Source organism: Nycticebus coucang, chromosome 22 (assembly GCF_027406575.1).
Source record: "Nycticebus coucang isolate mNycCou1 chromosome 22, mNycCou1.pri, whole genome shotgun sequence".
Classification (NCBI taxonomy): Eukaryota; Metazoa; Chordata; class Mammalia; order Primates; family Lorisidae; genus Nycticebus; species Nycticebus coucang.
Genome location: NC_069801.1, coordinates 59,140,759 through 59,162,043, shown reverse-complemented (window position 1 = coordinate 59,162,043; position 21,285 = coordinate 59,140,759). Strand labels below are relative to the sequence as shown.

Here is a 21,285-nt window from a genome sequence, read left to right as displayed (position 1 = left end):
GAAAAGAAAAATAGAAATACATTAATACTTTATGAAAAAGATACAGGACATTGTAATGATGTTTAAACCAGATAATAATGACAGTGGACACAGGGGTGAGAAATCTGAAGCCTTCTGGACCCTTGAGTATGGCCTTTTGACTAAATCCAAATTTTACAGGCCAAATCCTTTTATTAATATAAAAGTCTAGATTCGGCCAAGGGGATGCCCCTTGGGGATCTGGGGGGCCATATGTGGCCTTGAGGTCACAGGTTCCCCACCCCTGAATAAATTTATATAAAAATCTACCAAGGTAGAGGAATGAAAGAATTATCAAGGCAAGCAAGCTTGTCGCTATATACAATGTTCTGGATCCTGTTGCTAATGTCCACGCTTTAAACAGCTTCATTGTTGATGGCAAAAGAAGCGGTGAAGTTTCATATCTGAAAGGCTTTGCCTTTCCCCCCTCTCACCGCTGCCTGCCTAGTGAACACTGTCACCCAGACCAGAAACCTACAGATAAGAATGGAAGGTAACCTGCGGCACTGTCCTCTCATCTCCCTTTTTATATATGCCTTTCGTGGTTTTCCAGAAGTAACTTACTTCCAGGGTGCTAAAATGTTTTTTTCCCCACCTCAAAAAGCAGTATGTTGAAATTCTAACCCCCAAAGTGAAGGTATTACAAACTGGGACCATTTGTTTGGTGATTAGGCCATAGGGGTGGAGCCCTCCTAAGTGGGATTACTGCCCTTATACAACAGGCCCGGGGGCAGCACCTGTGGCTCAGTCGGTAAGGCGCCGGCCCCATATACCGAGGGTGGCGGGTTCAACCCCAGGCCCGGCCGACCTGCAACAAAAAAGTAGCCAGGCGTTGTGGCGGCCGCCTGTAGTCCCAGCTTCTCGGGAGGCTGAGGCAGGAGAATCGCCTAAGCCCAGGAGTTGGAGGTTGCTGTGAGCTGTGTGAGGCCACAGCACTCTACCGAGGGCCATAAAGTGAGACTCTGTCTCTACCAAAAAAAAAACAAAAAACCCAAGACAGCACTTCTCACTCATAACACACATACAACCCAGCAAACGAACAATGTTAGGATGCGGAGAAACTGGAAGCCCTGTGCATAGTTGGTGGAATATAAAATAGTGCAGCTTCTGTGGAAAATAGTATGGTGCTCCTCAAAAATTAATTGTAGAATTATCCTAAGATCTAGCAATTCTACTTGTAGGTATATAAATCTCTAACTGTAACCCTTTACTTCTTTTGTTGCGTTCATATGTCACAAATAAACCCGGAACGTCTTCTGTCAGTTTAATTCACACCTCCAAGCACAAAGTTTGAGCAATATTAGCCTTTAAAAGGGAGACAATTCTGACATAAACTATAGCACGAAAAAACCTTGAAGTTGGTATGCTAAGTGAAATAAAACACAAAACAACAAATATGACGTGATTCTGCTTCAATGAGGGGCTCCGTGTGTCAAATTCTTAATAGAAATAAAATGATGGGTGGTTGCCAGGACACAGGTGGAGGAGAGAAACAGTAGTTATTATTTAATGGGATTCAGTGTGGAATATTCAAAGTTCTAGAGATGGGTGGTGATGATGGTTACACAATAATTGAAGTGCAATTTAATCCAGCTGATCCAATTTAATCATGTAAATGGTTACACGAATGGTAAATTGTGCGTTATGTGTATTTTACCATAACTTAAAAACAAAAATAAAACAGATCTGGAAACCTTCATGGTTTAACCCTTCAACTGAAACGAAGTATGAGGATAGTAGAGAAAGACAAACCGAGAAGCAGTTAGGAACTATTCACATTCCAAAGATACAATTATATCTGTAGTCCTGAACGGGGGTTATAACCACAACAGAAGTGATCATCCTCGCATGCCCTTCTGGAGGGTACCTCTAAGTAGAAAACTGTGGGGAATTACATATTTGTAAGGCATTGAGATGTGTTTTAAAAATCTTCTTAGGACTTGCAATATTAGGTAATATTCTTAGATAACAAATTATCACGGGGTCCATTGGTAGTATCAGGTGCGCGGATAAAGATCTGAGCCCATGCTAACTGAGCAGGTGTAATTGCCATCACTGTGAAAGGAAAAACATCAGTGCCCTAAGCAAGAACATATAATTATTTGAAGAAAACCAAATACTGTTTATACAAGACACATAAGGGCTGAAAATCTTAACACCAGTATGGGGAGCCTAGACAGGTTTACCTCTCTAATTTTAAATTAAATGTGCTAATAGGCAAAAGAACTAACATTGTACAAGTTTTAAAACACAAATGTTTAAACATATAAAGTAAATGTTGTTAATGTACATTTGACCTTTTGATCTATAACCTTAAAAGTGTTTATATTAAAATGGACCTATATTTCAGGTTACATTTTGGTTGGGAAAATAGAAAAAAAAATTTATAGAAGAAAATAGACATCACAAGTAAACATGGCTGAATCAAGAAAGAATGGGAAATAAGAGGGGGAAGGGAGGAAATTTAACATGCATTTGGCAGTTAAGATACATGACCTTCAAATTCTAAGCATTGACAGTTTTCTTTTTCTTTTTTAGTTTTTTTTTTTTTTTTTTTTTGTAGAGCCAGAGTCTCACTTTATCACCCTTGGTAAAGTGCCGTGACGTCACAGCTCACAGCAACCTCCAACTCCCGGCCTTAGGCAATTCTCTTGCCTCAGCCTCCTGAGTAGCTGGGACTACAGGCGCCCACCACAATGCCCAGCTATTTTTTTGTTACAGTTTGGCTGGGGCCGGTTTTGAATATGCCACCCTTGGGATATGGGGCCTGCGCCCTACCCACTGAGCCACAGGCCCTGCCCACATTGACAGTTGTTTTAAACAAGCCTTTTAGAGAGCACTTTAACAAACAATAGAGTAAGTAGTTACAACACTGTTAAGAGCATCAATATAAGCTCTTAGGAGGGATTTTATTTTAATATTATGTAAATGAGCACTTGAGATAAGGATAACATTTTGACAATTGCTGTATCTCTAACAATTTAGTTAGAAATGAAGATGATATATTTGGAAAGCTGAGATAAAGGATTAAAAAGGGATTCTAGGTGGCGGAGACAAGATGGCTGACTGAAGCCAGCTTTCCACAGAGGCTCCCGTCCAGAAGGAGAGTTAAAGGACAGAAATTTAGCAAGTGACCTGATGGATTAGACCTGCACCAAGAGAGAAGGTTGAAGAACGCACATCAACTGTGCTGAGGTGAGCTACGACTCCAAGGTTACAAACAAAAGGTACAAAATCCATCACCAAGCAGACGGGAGAACATGAGAACAGCTGGGAGTGCCCCACAAACAAACGAGCAGAGTTCAAAGTTCCTCTGACTAAACTCCACAGGAAAGACCCTCTAAAAACTGGACCTACCTCCCCTACTAGGGTGCCATCACGTTCTCCTGCCAGGCATAAAACTGTATAAAACTGTATATATTCTCTACCTGCAATTCTGAGCTCCCAGCACTCCCCTCCACTCTCACTCTGAGGTCTGGAGGCCTGTCCCCCAGGAGTCCAGATTCTTGGGTGATTTCTCAAGGGGTGTGGACAGAGCCTAGAATGCAGCTGGTCAGTGCTGGTTCTGCGGCATGGGAGTGAGGAGAGGACGGTCGGCTGAGAGGGAACCACATGGACCAGCGGTGCCCCAAGGCGCAGAGCAGCAGCCATTTTTGCCAACAATAAGGCTCACCCTGGATATTCCGAAGCCACACCCCCTATCTCCCTGGGCAACCAGAGCAGGCCGGGCATCTTCTCAGGTGGCAACCACCTCGGAACAGATCTGGGACTGAAATGCAGGCTCTGTGAGTAAAGGGTTTTTGCCTGAGGCGGTACTGGCCCGGGTGGAGCGTGGGGCCTAGAAAACGGAAGCGCAGAGCCAGGAAATTCCCAGGGCGGGGCTGACCCAGAGGACTGCTTTACTGAGCCTAAGACGCACCCGGCCCTCAGGGGATCGTCAGCCTATAGACAAAGGAAGGCAGGAGGCTAGAACTGACAGCTAAACAAATACAAACGTGCAGGAGCAAAGACAGGGCCTGAGGCGCAGGTTCTGGGAACTCAAAACAGCTTCTCTTCTGCAGGGGAATTTAGCAGAGACGGAAACAAATTCCCGCAAAGTTGTTCTGTTCGGTCAGTAACACCTATCAGGGGTGGGGCTGGAACTGAGTGAACACCCCCAGCCTCCATCAAGCACCCGAGGTTGTCAGGCCTCACATCCTCCTGCTGGATAGAAGCATACAGCAGCGGCCTGGCTGAGCAGATATAGATTTCCTTGTGATTCTGGCAGGTGCAAACCCCTAGAGTATCTGCTCAGTGGAGGCAACTGGATCACAGCCCTGTGGGGCTGTCAGTGACTGGGTGTGACAGAGATGCAAGGTGGGGAAGGAGGCATCAACCTTCCCAGACTAATCTATTTGCTGGGTGGATCCTCCTGACTTCACGGAACACTGGAACAAGTCATATTTGAGTTGTCACCAGACCCCTGTGATCCAGTTGCCAGAGACCTTTTAAACTCTCCCATCTGAGACAGGTGCTGACTGAGACAATTGATTTGGACCTTTTGAACTGAGCCAATTGCCCGAGGACTATTCAAGTAGTGCCCTAGGTGTGTGGTTGCAGGAAGGTTTGATTTTCCTTTTCCAATTATTGCCTGTTGGGGGTGGAGTGACTTAATTGCTGGTATTTCTCCACAGCTGAGACTTAAACCAAGAGTAACTGTTTCACTAGGGTCGGACAGAGACCAGCTGAAAACAAGACAGAACCACTTAGCCCAACCACACCAAACAGGTCCCCAGTCTCTGAGGCTGTGGCACTGTACGGGTCCTCCACAAAGCTCCAGGGGAAAAGTCAAACGGTGTAAAATAATCATGGGGTGGAATCAGCGGACAAACTCTGGTAAAATGAATAACCAGAATAGATCAGCCCCCACCCCAAGGAAAGATATGGCAGATGTAACTGAAGACCCATTTATAAACAGCTGGCCGAGATGTCAGAAATTGAATTCAGAATTTCGATTGCAAACAAGATTAATAGAATGGAGGAAAATTTGGAATTAGAAATTCGAGGAGGAATTCAAAGGTTGGAATTAGAAATTCAAGGAGAAATTCAAAAGTTGTCTCAAGAATTTAACGAATTTAAAGACAAAACCACCAAAGATTTTGATGCACTGAAGCAAGAATTTGCAGCCCTCAAAGATCTGAAAAACATAGTAGAATCTCTCAGTAACAGAGTGGAGCAAGCAGAAGAAAGGATTTCTGACACTGAAGACAAAGCTTTTGAACGCTCCCAAACTCTCAAAGAGGAAGAGAAATGGAGAACAAAAACGATCATTCTCTCAGAGAGCTCTGAGATAATTTGAAGAAGGCTAATATCCACCTCATTTGAATCCCCGAAAGCGAGGAAGTGGCCTCGCAAGGCACAGAGGTCCTTCTCCATGAAAATATGAAAGAGAATTTTCCAGACATGCCAAGAGATTCTGAAATTCAGATAGCAGACAGTTTCAGAACCCCAGCACGACTCAATCCCAATAAGACATCCCCAAGGCATATCATAATTAACTTCAATACAGTTAATATGAAGGAGAAAATTCTGAAAGCTGCCACGAGAAAGAAAACCATTACCTACAAAGGGAAGAATATTAGAATGACTGCAGATCTCTCTGCTGAAACTTTTCAAGCCAGAAGAAGGTGGTCATCAACTTTTAATCTCCTAAAGCAAAATAACTTTCAACCCTGGATCCTGTATCCAGCTAAACTGAGTTTCATTTATGATGGAGAAATTAAATACTTTAATGACATTCATATGTTGAAGAAATTTGCCATAAACAAACCAGCTCTTCAGGATATTCTCAGACCTATCCTCCATAATGACCAGCCCAATTCTCTACCACAAAAGTAAACTCACTCAGAAACTTTTGATCAAACTCCAACTTCCACGGTGGCAAAAAGATTAAAAATGTCCACTGGACTTTTGAAAATCTCGATGCTCAAATTCTCCATTAATGTGAATGGCTTGAACTATCCTCTAAAGAAGCACAGGTTAGCTGACTTGACACAAAAACTCAGACCAGATATTTGCTGCATACAAGAATCACATCTTAACTTAAAAGATAAATATAGACTCAGGGTGAAAGGATCGTTGTCCATATTTCAGGCAAATGGTAATCAGAAAAAAGCAGGTGTTGCAATTCTATTTGCAGATACAATAGGCTTTAAACCAACAAAAGTAAGGAAGGACAAGAATGGTCACTTCGTATTTGTTAAGGGTAATTCTCAATATGATGAGATTTCAATTATTAATATCTATGCCCCCAACCAGAATGCACCTCAATTTATAAGAGAAACTCTAACAGACATGAGCAACTTGATTTCTTCCAGCTCTATAAGAGTTAGACATTCAACACTCCTTTGGCAGTGTTGGATCGATCCTCCAATAAGAAGCTGAGCAAAGAAATTTTAGATTTAAACCTAACCAACCAACTTTTGGATTTAGCAGACATCTACAGAACATTTCATCCCAACAAAACTGAATGCACAAACTTCTCATCAGCCCATGGAACATACTCCAAAATTAATTACATCTTAGGTCACAAGTCTAACCTCAGTAAATTTAAAGGAATAGAAATTATTCCTTGCATCTTCTCGGACCACCATGGAATAAAAGTTGAACTCAGTAACAACAGAAATCTGCATAATCATACGAAAACATGGAAGTTAAATAACCTTATGCTGAATGATAGCTGGGTCACAGATGAGATTAAGAAGGAAATTGCCAAATTTTTGGAACAAAACAACAATGAAGACACAAATTATCAGAACCTCTCGCATACCGCAAAGGCAGTCCTAAGAGGGAAATTTATAGCACTGCAAGCCTTCCTCAAGAGAATGGAAAGAGAGGAAGTTAACAATGGGACATCTCAAGCAACTGGAAAAGGAATAACACTCCAACCCCAAACCCAGTAGAAGAAAAGAAATAACCAAAATTAGAGCAGAATTAAATGAAATTGAAAACAAAAGAATTATACAACCGATCAATAAATCAAAAGCTGGTTTGCTGAAAAGGTCAATAAAATAGATAAACCTCTGGCTAACCTAACCAGGAAAAAAAAAGAGTAAACTCTCTAATTTCATCAATCCGAAACAAGAAAGACGAAATAACAACAGACTCCTCAGAAATTAAAAAAATCCTTAATGAATATTACAAGAAACTTTATTCTCAGAAATATGAAAATCTGAAGGAAATTGACCAATACTTGGAAGCACATCACCTTCCAAGACTTAGCCAGAACCAAGTGGAAATGTTGAACAGGCCAATATAAAGTTCTGAAATAGCATCAACCATACGAAATCTCCCTAAAAAGAAAAGCCCGGGACCAGATGGCTTCACGTCAGAATGCTACCGAACCTTTAAAGAGGAAATAGTACCTATATTACTCAACCTTTTCCAAAAGGTAGAAAAAGAAGGAAGACTACCCAACACGTTCTATGAAGCAAACATCACCCTGATCCCCAAACCAGGAAAAGACCCAACAAGAAATGAAAAATATAGACCAATATCACTAATGAATATAGATGCAGAAATATTCAACAAGATCCTAACAAACAGAATCCAGCAACACATCAAACAAATTATACATCATGATCAAGTCAGTTTTATCCTAGGGTCTCAAGGCTGGTTCAACAAAAGTAAATCAATAAGTATAATTCAGCACATAAACAAATTAAAAACCAAAGACCATATGATTCTCTCAATTGATGCAGAAAAAGCTTTTGATAATATCCAGCATCCCTTCATGATCAGAACACTTAAGAAAATTGGTATAGAAGGGACATTTCTTAAACTGATAGAGGCCATCTACAGCAACCCCACAGCCAATATCGTACTGAATGGAGTTAAATTGAAATCAGATCAGGAACCAGACAAGGCTGCCCATTGTCTCCACTGCTCTTTAACATTGTAATGGAAGTTTTAGCCACCGCAATTAGGGAAGAAAAGGCGTTCAAGGGTATCCATATAGGGTCAGAAGAGATCAAACTTTCGCTCTTCACGGATGATATGGGTGGGATTACGCCTGCGGTGCATCTTACAAGGGTACATGTGAAACTTAGTAAATGTAGAATATAAATGTCTTAACACAGAAAGTAAGAAAATGCCAGGAATAACAACAACAACAAAAATAAAATGCCAGGAAGGCTGTGTTAACCAGTGTGATGAAAATGTGTCAAACGGTCTAGAAAACCAGTGTATGGTGCCCCATGATCTCATTAATGTACACAGCTATGATTTAATAAAAAAAAAAAAAAAAGGATTCAGGTGACAATGTAGAATAGATACTGACATTAAATATGCATTGAGAGAATCTGAATAATATTATATGATTAAACATGACATAGGCAAAAAATTAACATTTTACCAGGTTTTAAAACTGAATGTTTAACTAAACCTATACGGTAACTATTGTGAATATACATTTGACCATTTCATCTGTAGCCCCAAAAGTTTATATATCAAAATGGACTGATATCTCAGATTGCCCTTTATTTGGATAAATAGACTTTTCTTTTCATAGAGGGAAACAGCCACAACATCGGTGAGCAGTCAGTCACCTGTCCTTCCATTGACTCTACCTACTGAATACACTTCTGTTTGAGGTTGAGTCTCTATCAGTACACAGGCAGCAGAGGGACTGGAAAATGTAGAAAGCACCTCCGTAGAAATGTCACCTCTTTCCACACGCAGGCTTCATTCACACATACCCCAAACACCTGTTCTACGGTAGACTGCTCAGGGCCCGGTATCACAGGGAAACCTGCAGCATCCCATTAAATATAGAGAATGGTGCCTTACTTAGCAGAGGGACCCACATGCATTTGCAACAGGGAAAAGGGAGGGAAAGCCTGAGGGAGACAGGGGAAGAAATCACCTCTATCTGCCATGCAAGAGAGCACATGAAAGCGCGCTTTGCACATCCCAACAGGAAAGTCGCCAGCCTCTGAACACACTGCTAAGTCGGCTTTTTAAAAATCATCCCTGGGTCAGGTGGTGGCTCACACCTGTAATCCTAGCACTCTGGGAGGCCGAGGCAGGTGTATCACCTGAGTTCCAGAGTTCAAGACCATCCTGAGCAAGACTGAGACCCTATCTCCACTAAAAATAATAAAAAACTAGCCCAGCATATAGGTGCGTGCCTATAGTCCCAGCTGAGGCTGAGGCAGGAAGATCGCTTGAGCCCCAGAGTTCGAGGCTGCTATGAGCTATGACACCATGGTGCTCTAGCACTCAGAATAAAGTAAGAAACATCCCTGTACAGGAATCTTTTCATTTGCCTAAAAGCTAATTCAAGGCAGGAAATAAAGAAACAATAATATTTCTTAAACTCCCTGATGAAGCATTCTAATTGGCGATTGGTGGACTATACAATGTTATAAAAAATAAAGTTGATTAGTGATTTAGTAGTAAGGGCAATCCTGCTAAAACACAATGTCCACCTGCCGTGCTATCTGTTTATACCCGTCAGTGGGATCTCTAGAGATCAGCGCGTTCATATCACAGATGTGCTAACACACAGAACCCCACGGACGGCTAAGACACAGTTGATTCCCATCAAGTTTGCCTTGATCTCCCCTGATAAAAACACTATGTGAGACACAGAAACCTGTGTTCCCCTGAGGGAATTAAAAAGAAATCACAAATGTTAAAAGAACTGGTCCTTGAAATGAGGACCTTAGGAGGAAAGCACCACTGAAACGCTAAACCACAACAGTAGCAAGGAAACTGCGGCGGCGGCGCCCAGATGGATCTGGCAAACAGCGACTTAATTACAAAAGGCCCGTTAAATTTGGTTTACTTTCATTTATTTATTTTTTAAGTTACTTGAGTTAGAGAGAGGACTAGGCGGAGAGAGCAGAAGGGAAGATGGGCCTATCTTCCCATCTCTTACCATGTTTTCAGGGCAGCAGCCGTACTGCTGAGTCTCCTGGGAATACACGCTCCTCAGGGATCCTGGTTCTTCAGACTCAAGCGGCTCACTGTCAGGTAGCCACTGTGTTGCAAAGTGAAACTCCGTCATGGAGGGTACGGGAGGGGGCTCTCGAATGTGTGCCGGGGGATACAACTCCATGGACTGAAAGTGATCTTGATACAGCTCGTATTCTTCATCCACAAGCATCTCCCTCTCTTCATCCGTCTCCCGCAGACTGGGAGTCAGGAGTTCATGCATCTCCCAGGCCTCCTGGCTGTGGTCTATCTCTTTTTGTTGGGACTGGAAAGCCTTTCCCAAATCTAGAAATGGTTCATCCACAAGTTCTTCTTTAAAATGTGGTTCGTCTCTAAATCCCTGTAAACAAAAGTCGCAAAAAAACGTCATATGCATGAACTGGAAAGTGAAAATGCTGACATCAAGGCCACGCACCGCCTTCCATGCCGATGCACCGCTAACGTGCACAGCTTTCCATGACAAACAAGGAGACATACGAGCTCACTCCCACACGATCCTCAACCCAGAATAGGGACAAGCAAGAAAATCTGAGGCAGAAATCTGCCTGCAGCAAGGTGAATGATTTCTCCAAAAGGTTCGTTATACATTAACCACCCGGAAATTCTCCATCAGAAATAGGAATTACGTTAAACTGCTACACTAAATATTTCATGCACCCAGGCTACGGCCATACCACCCTGAGTGTGCCTGATTTCATCTTAATCCGTGCACTTCATGTAAAACATAGATATAAAATACAGATTCATTTCCTACCATTACTTAAGAGAGCAAAGATTTAAAAGGTCAGGATTTTCAAGTTTAAGTAATTTGAAAGAAATTATGATTATTAAAATATTCAAAAAACATTCTCTATAAACTAAAGGGGAGTATGTCTAAATACTTTGAGTTTGACTCGTCTTTATTTTTTGGCAGTTTTGGCCGGCGCCAGGTCCCTGACTCCTTGAGCCACAGGTGCCTCCCAAGTTTGACTTTCGCAATACACCAAATAATAGAAAAATGTATTTTTCAATTGTGTTGAAAATATGATAAAAAGGAATGAATACAATATACTTTCAAATTATTATCATTATTTTTTATTGTTGGGGATTCATTGAGGGTACGATAAGCCAGGTTACACTGATTGCATCGGGGTAATGAACCCGCCACCTCCGGCGTATGGGACCGGCACCCTACTCCTTGAGCCACAGGCACCACCCCAAATTAATTTTTATTTCACTGATCAGAACAGCTAGGACATACACTGAAACTAAATGTGCAGAAACTTTGTTGAGTTCTTGGCTAATACCTGATGACTATATGACTCTGTTGTGCTTTGGCCTAGCGCTGGGGAACCTCTGGAGGACATAGGGAAGCCCAATTCCTTCTACGAGATCAGTGGTATTTCCCACTTTAAGTCCTACTCATCATTACCAAGTGTAAATTTCTCTTTTCTATTGTTTCTTTCTCACGGCTAAATGTCACTGTGGTAAAGCTTTTGAGTTAATTTAGTATACCAAATACTGCAACATGGTTATTAAAAAAAAAAATTGTATAGAATATATTTGAATACATCGCATGGTTACAAAATTTTTACAAAAAATGTCTATGCTAGAAAATGCAACGGGCATTACAGGAATGGATATCAGCTAGGGACGCTGTCCACATGCCATGCAATGAATGTCACTAGACAGTTGTTACTGAGGAAAGCAAAGCACTATTCCTTTTAAGAATAAAAAAGAAAAACCTTCAAAATACATTTTCTAAAATTAAAGCATAAAGTAGGGTTTCACTAAATGACTCTTTTTTTTTTTTTTTTTTGCAGTTTTGGCCAGGGCTGGGTTTGAACCCACCACCTCTGGCATATGGGGCCAGCGCCCTACCCCTTTGAGCCACAGTGCTGCCAAAATTGTCCACTATTTTTTTTTTTTTGCAGTTTTTGGCCGGGGCTGGGTTTGAACCCGCCACCTCCGGCATATGGGGCAGGTGCCTTACTCCATTGAGCCACAGGCGCCGCCCCTAAATGACTCTTTTGTGTGTGTGTGTGTGTGTGTGTGTGTGTGTAGAGACAGAGTCTCACTTTATCGCCCTCGGTAGAGTGCTGTGGCGTCACAGCTCACAGCAACCTCCAACTCCTGGGCTTAGGCGATTCTCTTGCCTCAGCCTCCCGAGTAGCTGGGACTGCAAGCACCCACCACGACACCTGGCTATTTTTTGTTGTTGTTGTTGTTGCAATTTGGCCAGGTTTGAACCCACCACCCTTGGTATATGGGGCCGGCGCCTTATCCACCGAGCCACAGGTACCGCCCCAATAACTCTTTTCTTTAGAAAGCATTCAATATGAAATTTTTTGGTATAGTTCCATTTTCCACAGCATTTCAAATATAGGTCTATTTTCTACCCCCTTAAAACTTTAGGCATATTTGATGTTATAAAGTAAGGTACATCTGTTCATTGAAAACGCCTAATATTTTATCTCTGTCATTTGCAGGCATTATGGGAGAGGAAGAAATGATTTTGGTTAAAAAAAAATAAAAGAGAGAGAAGATTAATTTATATCTATTCAGCTAAGGGAGGGGAATAAGCTCTTCTTTTTTAGGAACTTCAGCTCGCAGCTAATCATTCAAAGGGGAAATAAATTTGCTAAATACCTGGGGTGCTTCAAGAATTAAAGATGAATTTATATCATGAATTGCTCCTGAAAGTTCAGTCTGATCTTCATTGTTGCTTGAATGTAAAGTGTAACAACTTTCTTCTTCTTTATCATCTTCCTGAAAAATATAAGCCACTTTTATAATCAAGAAAATACCTTAATTTCAAACTCTCTTCAGATTAATTCTCATCTTTCCATGAAGTCGAAGGACACAATAAAATGTATGCAAAGTGTTTCATTAGAACAAACTTTACTAACTAAAAAAAGAAAGCCATATTCAGGTCAGTGCTTGTCCAAAAAAATTTATTTTTTACATCTCCATTAAAGAAAAATCGCTTTCCAAGGAAATGAACTTTGCTTGTAGTATATATAACTATCTATGTACCAGGAACAAATTTAAACCCTTTAAATATATTTACTCTACTAATTAATATATATATATATATATATTTTTTTTTTTTTTTACTAATTAATATATTAATACGTATTCTAAGAAGTCGGTGCTCTTGCTAACCCTGTTTTGCCAGTAGTTAAAGGGGACCCGGTAACCTGCCTGCTTTACACCACTAGTCAGTTACATACACAACCAGGATTTGAACACTAGCTGGCTGGCTCCAGCGCCTATGTTCTCAGACAAGCCACACAATCCTCTCTGTACAGGTGAGCAAGGTGGAAGCTGATGAGGCTAAATACCTGGCCCCAGACACAGCCTTGCAAACCACACAACTAAGCAAAACCCATTGCTGTCTGGCTCAGGAGTTCTGCAGCCCATTCTATCTTGTTGGTTCTGAAGATACAACGCAGTTTTCAAAGTCATTTAAAGTAATTTCATTCAATTTGGGAGGTCTTGATATATTTGAAGTACGTTTTAGAAGACAGAAGATAAAGCACATTTGTGGTTAAGATGAAAATACATGTCACAAAGTATATTATAGAGAGCTACAGGTACGTTTAATAGCAATACAGATATATTTATTTAATTATACACGCACTTTATGAACACCCTGTATATCTACATGAGTTAATAAAAATATTTTTCCTCTCAGAATTGTTACATATTTACAGTCTTTCGCTCCCAACTTAACTTTGGATCTCCTTACTGACATTGCTGTCCCCCACTTCTGCTGCAGACTGAGGAAATACTCAGTAAACATTCATTAGTGAGGCTCAGAGCCCATAGCACAGTGGTTATGGCGCCAGCTACATACAACGACAGTGGCGGGTTCGAACCTGGCCCAGGCCAGCTAAATAATGAATGACATCTGCAACAAAAAATAGTCAGGCATTGTGGCCGGCACCTGCAGTCCCAGCTGCTCGGGAGGCTGAGGCAAGAGAATCGCTTAAGCCTAAGAGTTTGAGGTTGCTGTGACCTGTGACGCCAGAGCACTCTACCCAGCATGACATAGTGAGACTCTGTCTCAAAAAAAAAACAAAAAAACATCAATTAGTGAAAGGTGGCCTAACAGCCTACCTAAAAGAGGAAAATAAACTATCAAACAGAAAGAAAAAGAAACTCACAGCACATAATTTCCCCTTTGAAGAAAAAAACTCACGGCACAACCACCCCATTGGTTTTCATTGAAACACCCACAGCCTGACATGTTATCTCTGAGACTTGGTTTTCTCAGCCTTGAGGAGCCCTGAGTGGATGGTAGGAGTGTGAGCTCCCCGCTGTAACTCTGCCTCCGTCCCAGCAGGACCAGGTACCGAGGACTCAGATGAAACCAAAGGGACACTTGCAGCCACTTTGTGCCTCTGTGACTGGCTGCTGAGGGAGAGCAAAAAAAGTCATTTTTACCCTTTAAAATACCAGCTGCCTTTCCTCAACTGCCTGCCATTTTCACGCCTTTCTCTGGGTCCTAGCCATTCCCTCCCTCTCTTCCTCTTCTTTTTGGGTAAATAAACAAACTTTGTACTTCTCCCTATCCAAATCGATATGTGAGAATTTTCTCCAGCCCTCTGTGAACACCTAGGAAGTTTCACCCTGACACTTGGTGGTCCATACAGGGAGGAGAAACGGAGTCACTTTTCCATCCCTGCTACAGACAGTCACTTCTCTGCCTGCCTCTCATGGTCAGAAGCTCAATTTTCTGTTTCTATCTCTAACTGCTCCCTCCTCTGCTATACTCCCCCAGGACTCCATCCTGGGCCCTCATTCAGAATTTGGTAAATTTCCAGCGCTTTGCAAACGGCCACGTACACAAAGCAGAGAGTGGGCGTGTTCTGGTTTGGTGGAGGGAAAGCCCAGCGCTGGGCCTGATACCGCCTGGCTCCAGGGGGAGTTCACAGGGCTTGGTCTGGGTCAGAACTCAGCCATACTTATTTTCTGGCTAGGTCTCTATCAACGTGTGACCATCCCTAAAAAGTTCTCTTTCCCAGTTGCCGTGAAGGGCACCATGCTTGCCTGCCTGCGTTCACTCAGACTGGCTGTTTCAAACTCCCCCCCTTACCTGTACACCAGCTCCCTCTCCGAGAGGTTGCTAGGTCAAAAGACACATAAATTACTCAGAACCTGGAGAAATCGGTCTTTTCTTTTCACGACTGACCTTTTGCCTCTGTGCTAATTTAAATCCTGACACCAGGGAGGGGGAAACCGCGGGAGCAATGCACTTCATCTCCCAGTCAGCCCCAGGAGTCAGCATAAACTCCAAAAATTTGGAAAGACACCTGAGACGCCACATTTCCCCTAAAAAAACAGGTGAAAGATTGACACTGGGTGATACGCAGATGGAAGCTTTCCAAATAGTGGCTGTCACTCTAATGGGGACTTTTCAGGGAGAGAGTTACCCAGGAGGCTCAGACAAGGGCAGACCAGGGCCCCACGCCCTGCCCTGGGAAACATATGCTATTTTAACTGTCACAAACTGGTAACTGGAGTCAGGTGTGCCCCAGGAAGCAGCTCCACTAGGATGGTGCCCTAACAGTGACAAGGCAGCCCCCTCCTTTACAGGGGACATCACAGTCACCTTCCAGACCCCATAGACACCCCTGAGCCGGCACCTTCCTGCCCAGGGACCTTCTGGGAACAAGTTCACCTCACCACGCGGAGACCTGAGCCTTAGGTAACTCCATCACACGTCAGCAGATTGATTTAATTAACACTGGAGCCTCTCCTCTGCTCTTCCTGAATTTTCAGGGCCTGTTTCTTTCTTTCTTGGGAAAAACAAACTTCATGTTTCTTTCTATCCTAATCTCTGTGTGAAAATTCTTCCTCCAACCCACTGTGACCACCTAATAAGTTTCCGCCTTGACAGTTAGACAAGCAGCCACCAATTTTACCCTAAGAGAGAGGGACACAGGCAGAGACTTTAGAGCAGGCGTCCTCAAACGTTTTAAACAGGGGGCCAATTCACTGTCACTCAGACCGTTGGAGGGCCAGACTATAGGTTAAAAAAAAAACTATGAACAAATTCCTATGCATACTGCACATATCTTATTTTGAAGTAAAAAACAAAACGGGAACAAATACAATTCACACCGCTTCATGTGGCCTGCGGACTGCAGTTTGAGGACCCCTGCTTTAGAGAATCACTGTTTACTGCCCTTGAGGAGTTCTGCTAGAAAAGCCCACTTGTTAAAGAAGGATTACTTAGTGTTAACAGGAAAAAAAAAAAACAGTCATGAAATCGACCTTTTGATTACATACCTAGTTATCAAATTACTGGTACATGCGTCTCACAGGGTAAAATTCTGCATCAGAATTACACAGGTGACCCTTTGAAGAGGTGGATTGCTGAATCACACATCAGAATTGCTACATCTGAATCTCTGGGACGGGACCTGGGAAACCGCATTTTAACTATCGCCCAGGTGATGCTTCCATATATTACAATCTATAAGGTTGAAGGCCCCCAGGACAACTTAAAAGAAAGCTAGAAACGGAGTGTAGGAAACCAGATCAACCATCTTTTACAACCCAGCTGTTTCATCTGGCAAGCTGTGTACAAACTAAACACCTAACAGCGTAACAGGTACACAGATGCAGCGCTGCGGGGTTCAGAGGCACCCTGCTGAATTCACAGTGCCTTTCTGCCCTTACTATTAATAGTCAGATAATCTTGGATAAGTTACTCAGCTCTCAGAGCCTTGCCCCTTAAAATTCCTGTGAGGATTAAATTAGCTAATACACATAAAGAGCTTAAAAGAATGACTGATATTTAATGAGCATTAATAACACTTTTAAAATGGCTGAAAATTATCATCATCAAATATGTTTTTGCCTTGGGCACCTCAGCAACACCAGAATTGTAATGTAGCTGCCGTCATAAACAGTAACCTGGCCTAGGAGTAAGAGAAAGTGATGGGATGACTTTAAGGTGGCTTGACCATTCAGGGGTTCTAGATGCTTTAATGGTGAGAAAGATGGATTAGATCTCACTTTCACATGGTTAAAATCATATGGTTACCTGGATTTCAATGTAGCACGCCATCTCCACCATCACTCCCAAATGAAAGTTTAAAAGGCATAAATATTAATTTTCATTTATACACAAGAAATGAGATGACAGCTTAAAAGTCTGTGATAAAAGCATAAAGATGAAAATAGCAGTAAAAGGAGTGGTGGTCGGACTCGAAACATTAGCAGTTAGCATTTATACAATAATGTGCTATGTACTTCGTGAATATAATCTTCTTCAATCTGCAAAACCCTATAAGGTAGACCTTATTTTTTTCTCATTGTCTAAGTAAAAGACATTAAAGAAAGTTGCCCCAGGTTACATACATAGTAAGCAGTGAAACCGATTTTGAGGCCAAGTATATTTGTCTGCAAAATCCACATTCTTAATTATTATACTATTATCACTTCCTATATTAACAACAAAAAAAAATTTTTTTTTTTAAAGAGACAGAGTCTCACTTTATTGCACTCGGTAGAGTGCCGTGGCGTCGCAGCTCACAGCAACCTCCAACTCTTGGCGTAGGCGATTCTCTTGCCTCAGCCTCCCGAGTAGCTGGGACTACAGGCGCCTGCCACAACGCCCGGCTATTTTTTTTTGTTGCAGTTTGACAGGGGCTGGGGTCGAACCCGCTACCCTCGGTACATGGAGTCAGTGCCCTAGTCACTGAGCCACAGGCACCATGACTTTTTTTTAAAGAGTTTTTAAAAAGTTTTTTAAAAAGTTTTTTAAAAAGTTTTTAAAGTTTTTTTATTAAAAAACTCTTTAATTTTGTTTAATATAAACAAAATTCAACACTCACCACCAAAGGCTTACAGATGCCAAGGTACACAGTGCCTGGCGGCACAGCTTTCAAAACCTCCACAGCTTCGGCGAGCGTGCTGTTGTCCAGACAGTACTCGTTGACGGAGACCAAGCGGTCTCCAGGTAAGAGCTCACCACTTCTCTCCGCCACTCCATCTGCTACCAGGGAACGGATCACGATCACTGATCTTGTGGGATCTAAAGGGTCCTAGGAATCAAGCAAAGAAGAAAGATGTGTCAGCTCCCTGAAGTAAATATCCAGGCTTAAGACCATTTATAATGACTCATGAACTTCACGGGTTCAGCATCCTGGTGATATTCTTCCAAACACGCAGGAATAAATAAAAATATCACTGTATATATATCTATGCAAATATTTCACATCAAGGTAAAAATATAATCTAACAATTTCAACTGCATGCCTGAATGCGTAAGTACATATAAATTTCTTTTTTTAACTTTATAGTGACTCACACATTTTGTTGGACCACAAGAGGTCTGGAAATAGTTGGTCAAGATTCTTTGACATTGTCAAGCACAGTCACGCTATGGACCAAAGACAGATCCATTGATTGCTCCTCTTGGGCCATAGTAGGCTCCGAGAAAAGCATGGATAGAATCATGAATATAATACAACACTCCACTCTTAAGAATTCACTAGTACGGGCAGCGCCTATGGCTCAAAGGAATAGGACGCCGGCCCCATATGCCGGAGGTGGCGGATTCAAACCCAGCCCCAGCCAAAAACTGCAAAAAAAAAAAATTCACTAGTGTAGAATCTTTCTACAAAACCACTGAAGTCCAGAAAAGACATGGAAACCATGGAATAGTCCACTGCATTAAAAAATATTTTTTAAAATAACATAACCTAAAATTATGACCTGGTACCCCTAGGTCAGAACTATTTCAATATATAGAAAATAAGTATGAATTCATTAACAAAACCAACATGCAAACTCACTTATCTCCATATTTCTTTTCAGGAAGCACTGAAGATAATGTTGACAGTTAACAAATACCTTCAATTCATAAAAACCAATTTATAACTTCACTGTTGTTCTTTTATTTTATTCAACAAACTGATACCTGCACTTACGGGGTGTCAGGCTTGACAATCATGAATTCATCTAATCCTTACAACAACTCCAGGATGTAGGTACGTTATGTTGTGCCTGTATTTTACAGCGGAGGAAAATGAGGCTCAGAAACTTAAAGAACTAGCCAGTATCACCCAACTGACAGGTGGCAGAGCCACGATGCTACCGGGAAGTCCAGCTCTGCAGTCCGACTCTCAGTCGCCGAGCTATGCTGCCTGCAGCACATCAAAGACACTGGAAACACAGAGTAGTATGTGGAGAAGAAAGAAACATCTACTTGGAAATCTCACAGCTGAGGAGAGTCTCCGAATGTGTCCTAATGGTGGAGGAATATGGCACCATTATTAAACTTCAAACTTAGCACCAGGGAGAAAAAAAATAATTAAATCCCACTCCTCAAGCCGCTAGGGTGCCAGCCACATACACTTGAGCTGGTGGGTTCGAATACACCCCGGGCCTGCCAAACAACAATGACGGCTGCAACCAAAAAATAGCTGGGCGTTGTGGCTGGCACCTGTAGTCCCAGCTACTTGGGAGGTGGAGACAGGAGACTCTCTTGAGCCCAGGAGTTGGAGGTTGCTGTGAGCTGTGATGCCACGGCACTCTACCCAGGGTGACAGCTTGAGGCTCTGTCTCGAAACATAAATAAATAAATAAAATAAATCCCACTCCCAGCAGCATCTGCTCTGGTCCGTCTGTGCCGCTCCCGCTCTTCCGTTATGTACACGTGGTTCCAGAAAAGGCAAGCCGCAGTAACAGGGAGCCTGCAACTCTAGCTTCTGTCGAACCCTTCCAGAGGGAGCAGAGAGAAACTGCTAGGTTTTCCGTTAGAATTATAAAACTTAAGAATTAGCAAAATGAGGATTTGCCAAGTTCCAGGCCACAGTCTGTTTGAAGTGGCTGACAGTTCTTTTGAAGTTTTCTGATCCAGTTTTCTATGCCTCTGTGTTTGAGACATGAGGATTCATTTTCAAAGTACTGCATGTAATTTTCACCAAAATATACCATATTTAAATCAACAAACGCTACATAGCTTATTCCTTGAAGAATGCCTTCCAATGTAACATCCTGCTTTGCTCAACTAACCTTGCCTTTCTACCCCCAAGTCAAGAGACTCTTGGTAAATTTCTTAACATGCTCTGATGTACAAAACCACTTACTTAGGAGGAGGATTAAAAACTAACGAAATAGTCACAGCAACTCACTAATGAAGTACGTGGTGTTAAACTATAATGACGCCGACATTTTCAAGTAGAGGGAGCTCTTGCACAGGAAGAGGAGAGGAGAGACCAGGGATGCCCGGCCCAGCAGCGGGCGATGGGGCAGCAGGGTAAAGGAGCTGCCTGTGTTGTCACCGGCAACCATGAATCACGACACACTTTCCATTCTGAAATATGAAACCATTTTAAGTTTGACACGCTAATAAATAAGCTGTACAATTACCTTCTTCATGTAGGATGTCAGCTCTTGATGAAAGGCTTTTTTATTAGGGGGGAAGGGACACTACATGAATAGCTTATTCCTTTCATGAAACACACAGAAAGCAGCTAGCATTAATTCATAATTAATAAACTTTCTTAGAGAAAACTGCAACCTTAAAATGTCCCAAAAGAAAACAAATGATTTCACTGAGACCGTTGTGAACAATCTGTGCAGTTTCATGTGGCACTGAATTAACCTCCATAGGTGACCCCCTCCCACAATGACGACCTCCTCAAGTTCACCTAATTTTCATAGACCAGACACGGATCACATGTACATAGCAGCATGGCAGGCCTAGTTCCATGAGTCAACCAGTTACAGACCATTGGGTGGTCAACTTACAGAGGGTCTACTGTATTATTTTTAACACAAATACATGGATACGTTTTCAAAATGCAAGTCATTGAAATAATAGTTAGAAATGTACCAAAGGAAGATTCACCAGGGGAAAAATGGAAATAAGAGTTCTACTCTTGAAAGATCAACAGATCTCTCTTATTTCAGAAAAGTCACGGCGGGCACTTATTTATACAAAGTAGGGTCTTCTCTAGACCTTAAACTAGTGACAGGTATGGTTGCTTACTAAACTTTATTCAAGTGTAGACTGCTTATTCTGAACACTGCCATCCCTCTCTCACTGCAGGAGAAAACCCAAAGGCGGCTTCTTCATCACTTGGAGGGGGGGAAAAAAAACACAAACCATTCACCTCTGAAGCTGCCCCTTTCTATGTAATTGCTACTTCATTTTCTAGGATGACTTTTCTGACTGTGCGATTTCCCACCTAGCTGAATGGAGTCGCTTTAACGAGTAACAGTCATTTCTTTTCACGGCCGTCACATGCAGCAGCCACGCTACGGAGAAACAGCAGCTGCTGCTGCCTA

General features: G+C 42.1%; 1 protein-coding gene across 1 annotated transcript in view; it reads right to left on the bottom strand.

Annotated features, from left to right (window-relative positions):
- Nucleotides 1-21,285, bottom strand: part of PATJ (PATJ crumbs cell polarity complex component) — a 408,655-nt gene that overhangs the window by 254,557 nt on the left and 132,813 nt on the right. The window contains 3 exon segments of the mRNA XM_053575260.1: nucleotides 9,938-10,333; nucleotides 12,622-12,741; nucleotides 17,823-18,032. Coding sequence (XP_053431235.1) covers nucleotides 9,938-10,333; nucleotides 12,622-12,741; nucleotides 17,823-18,032 — 726 coding nt within the window.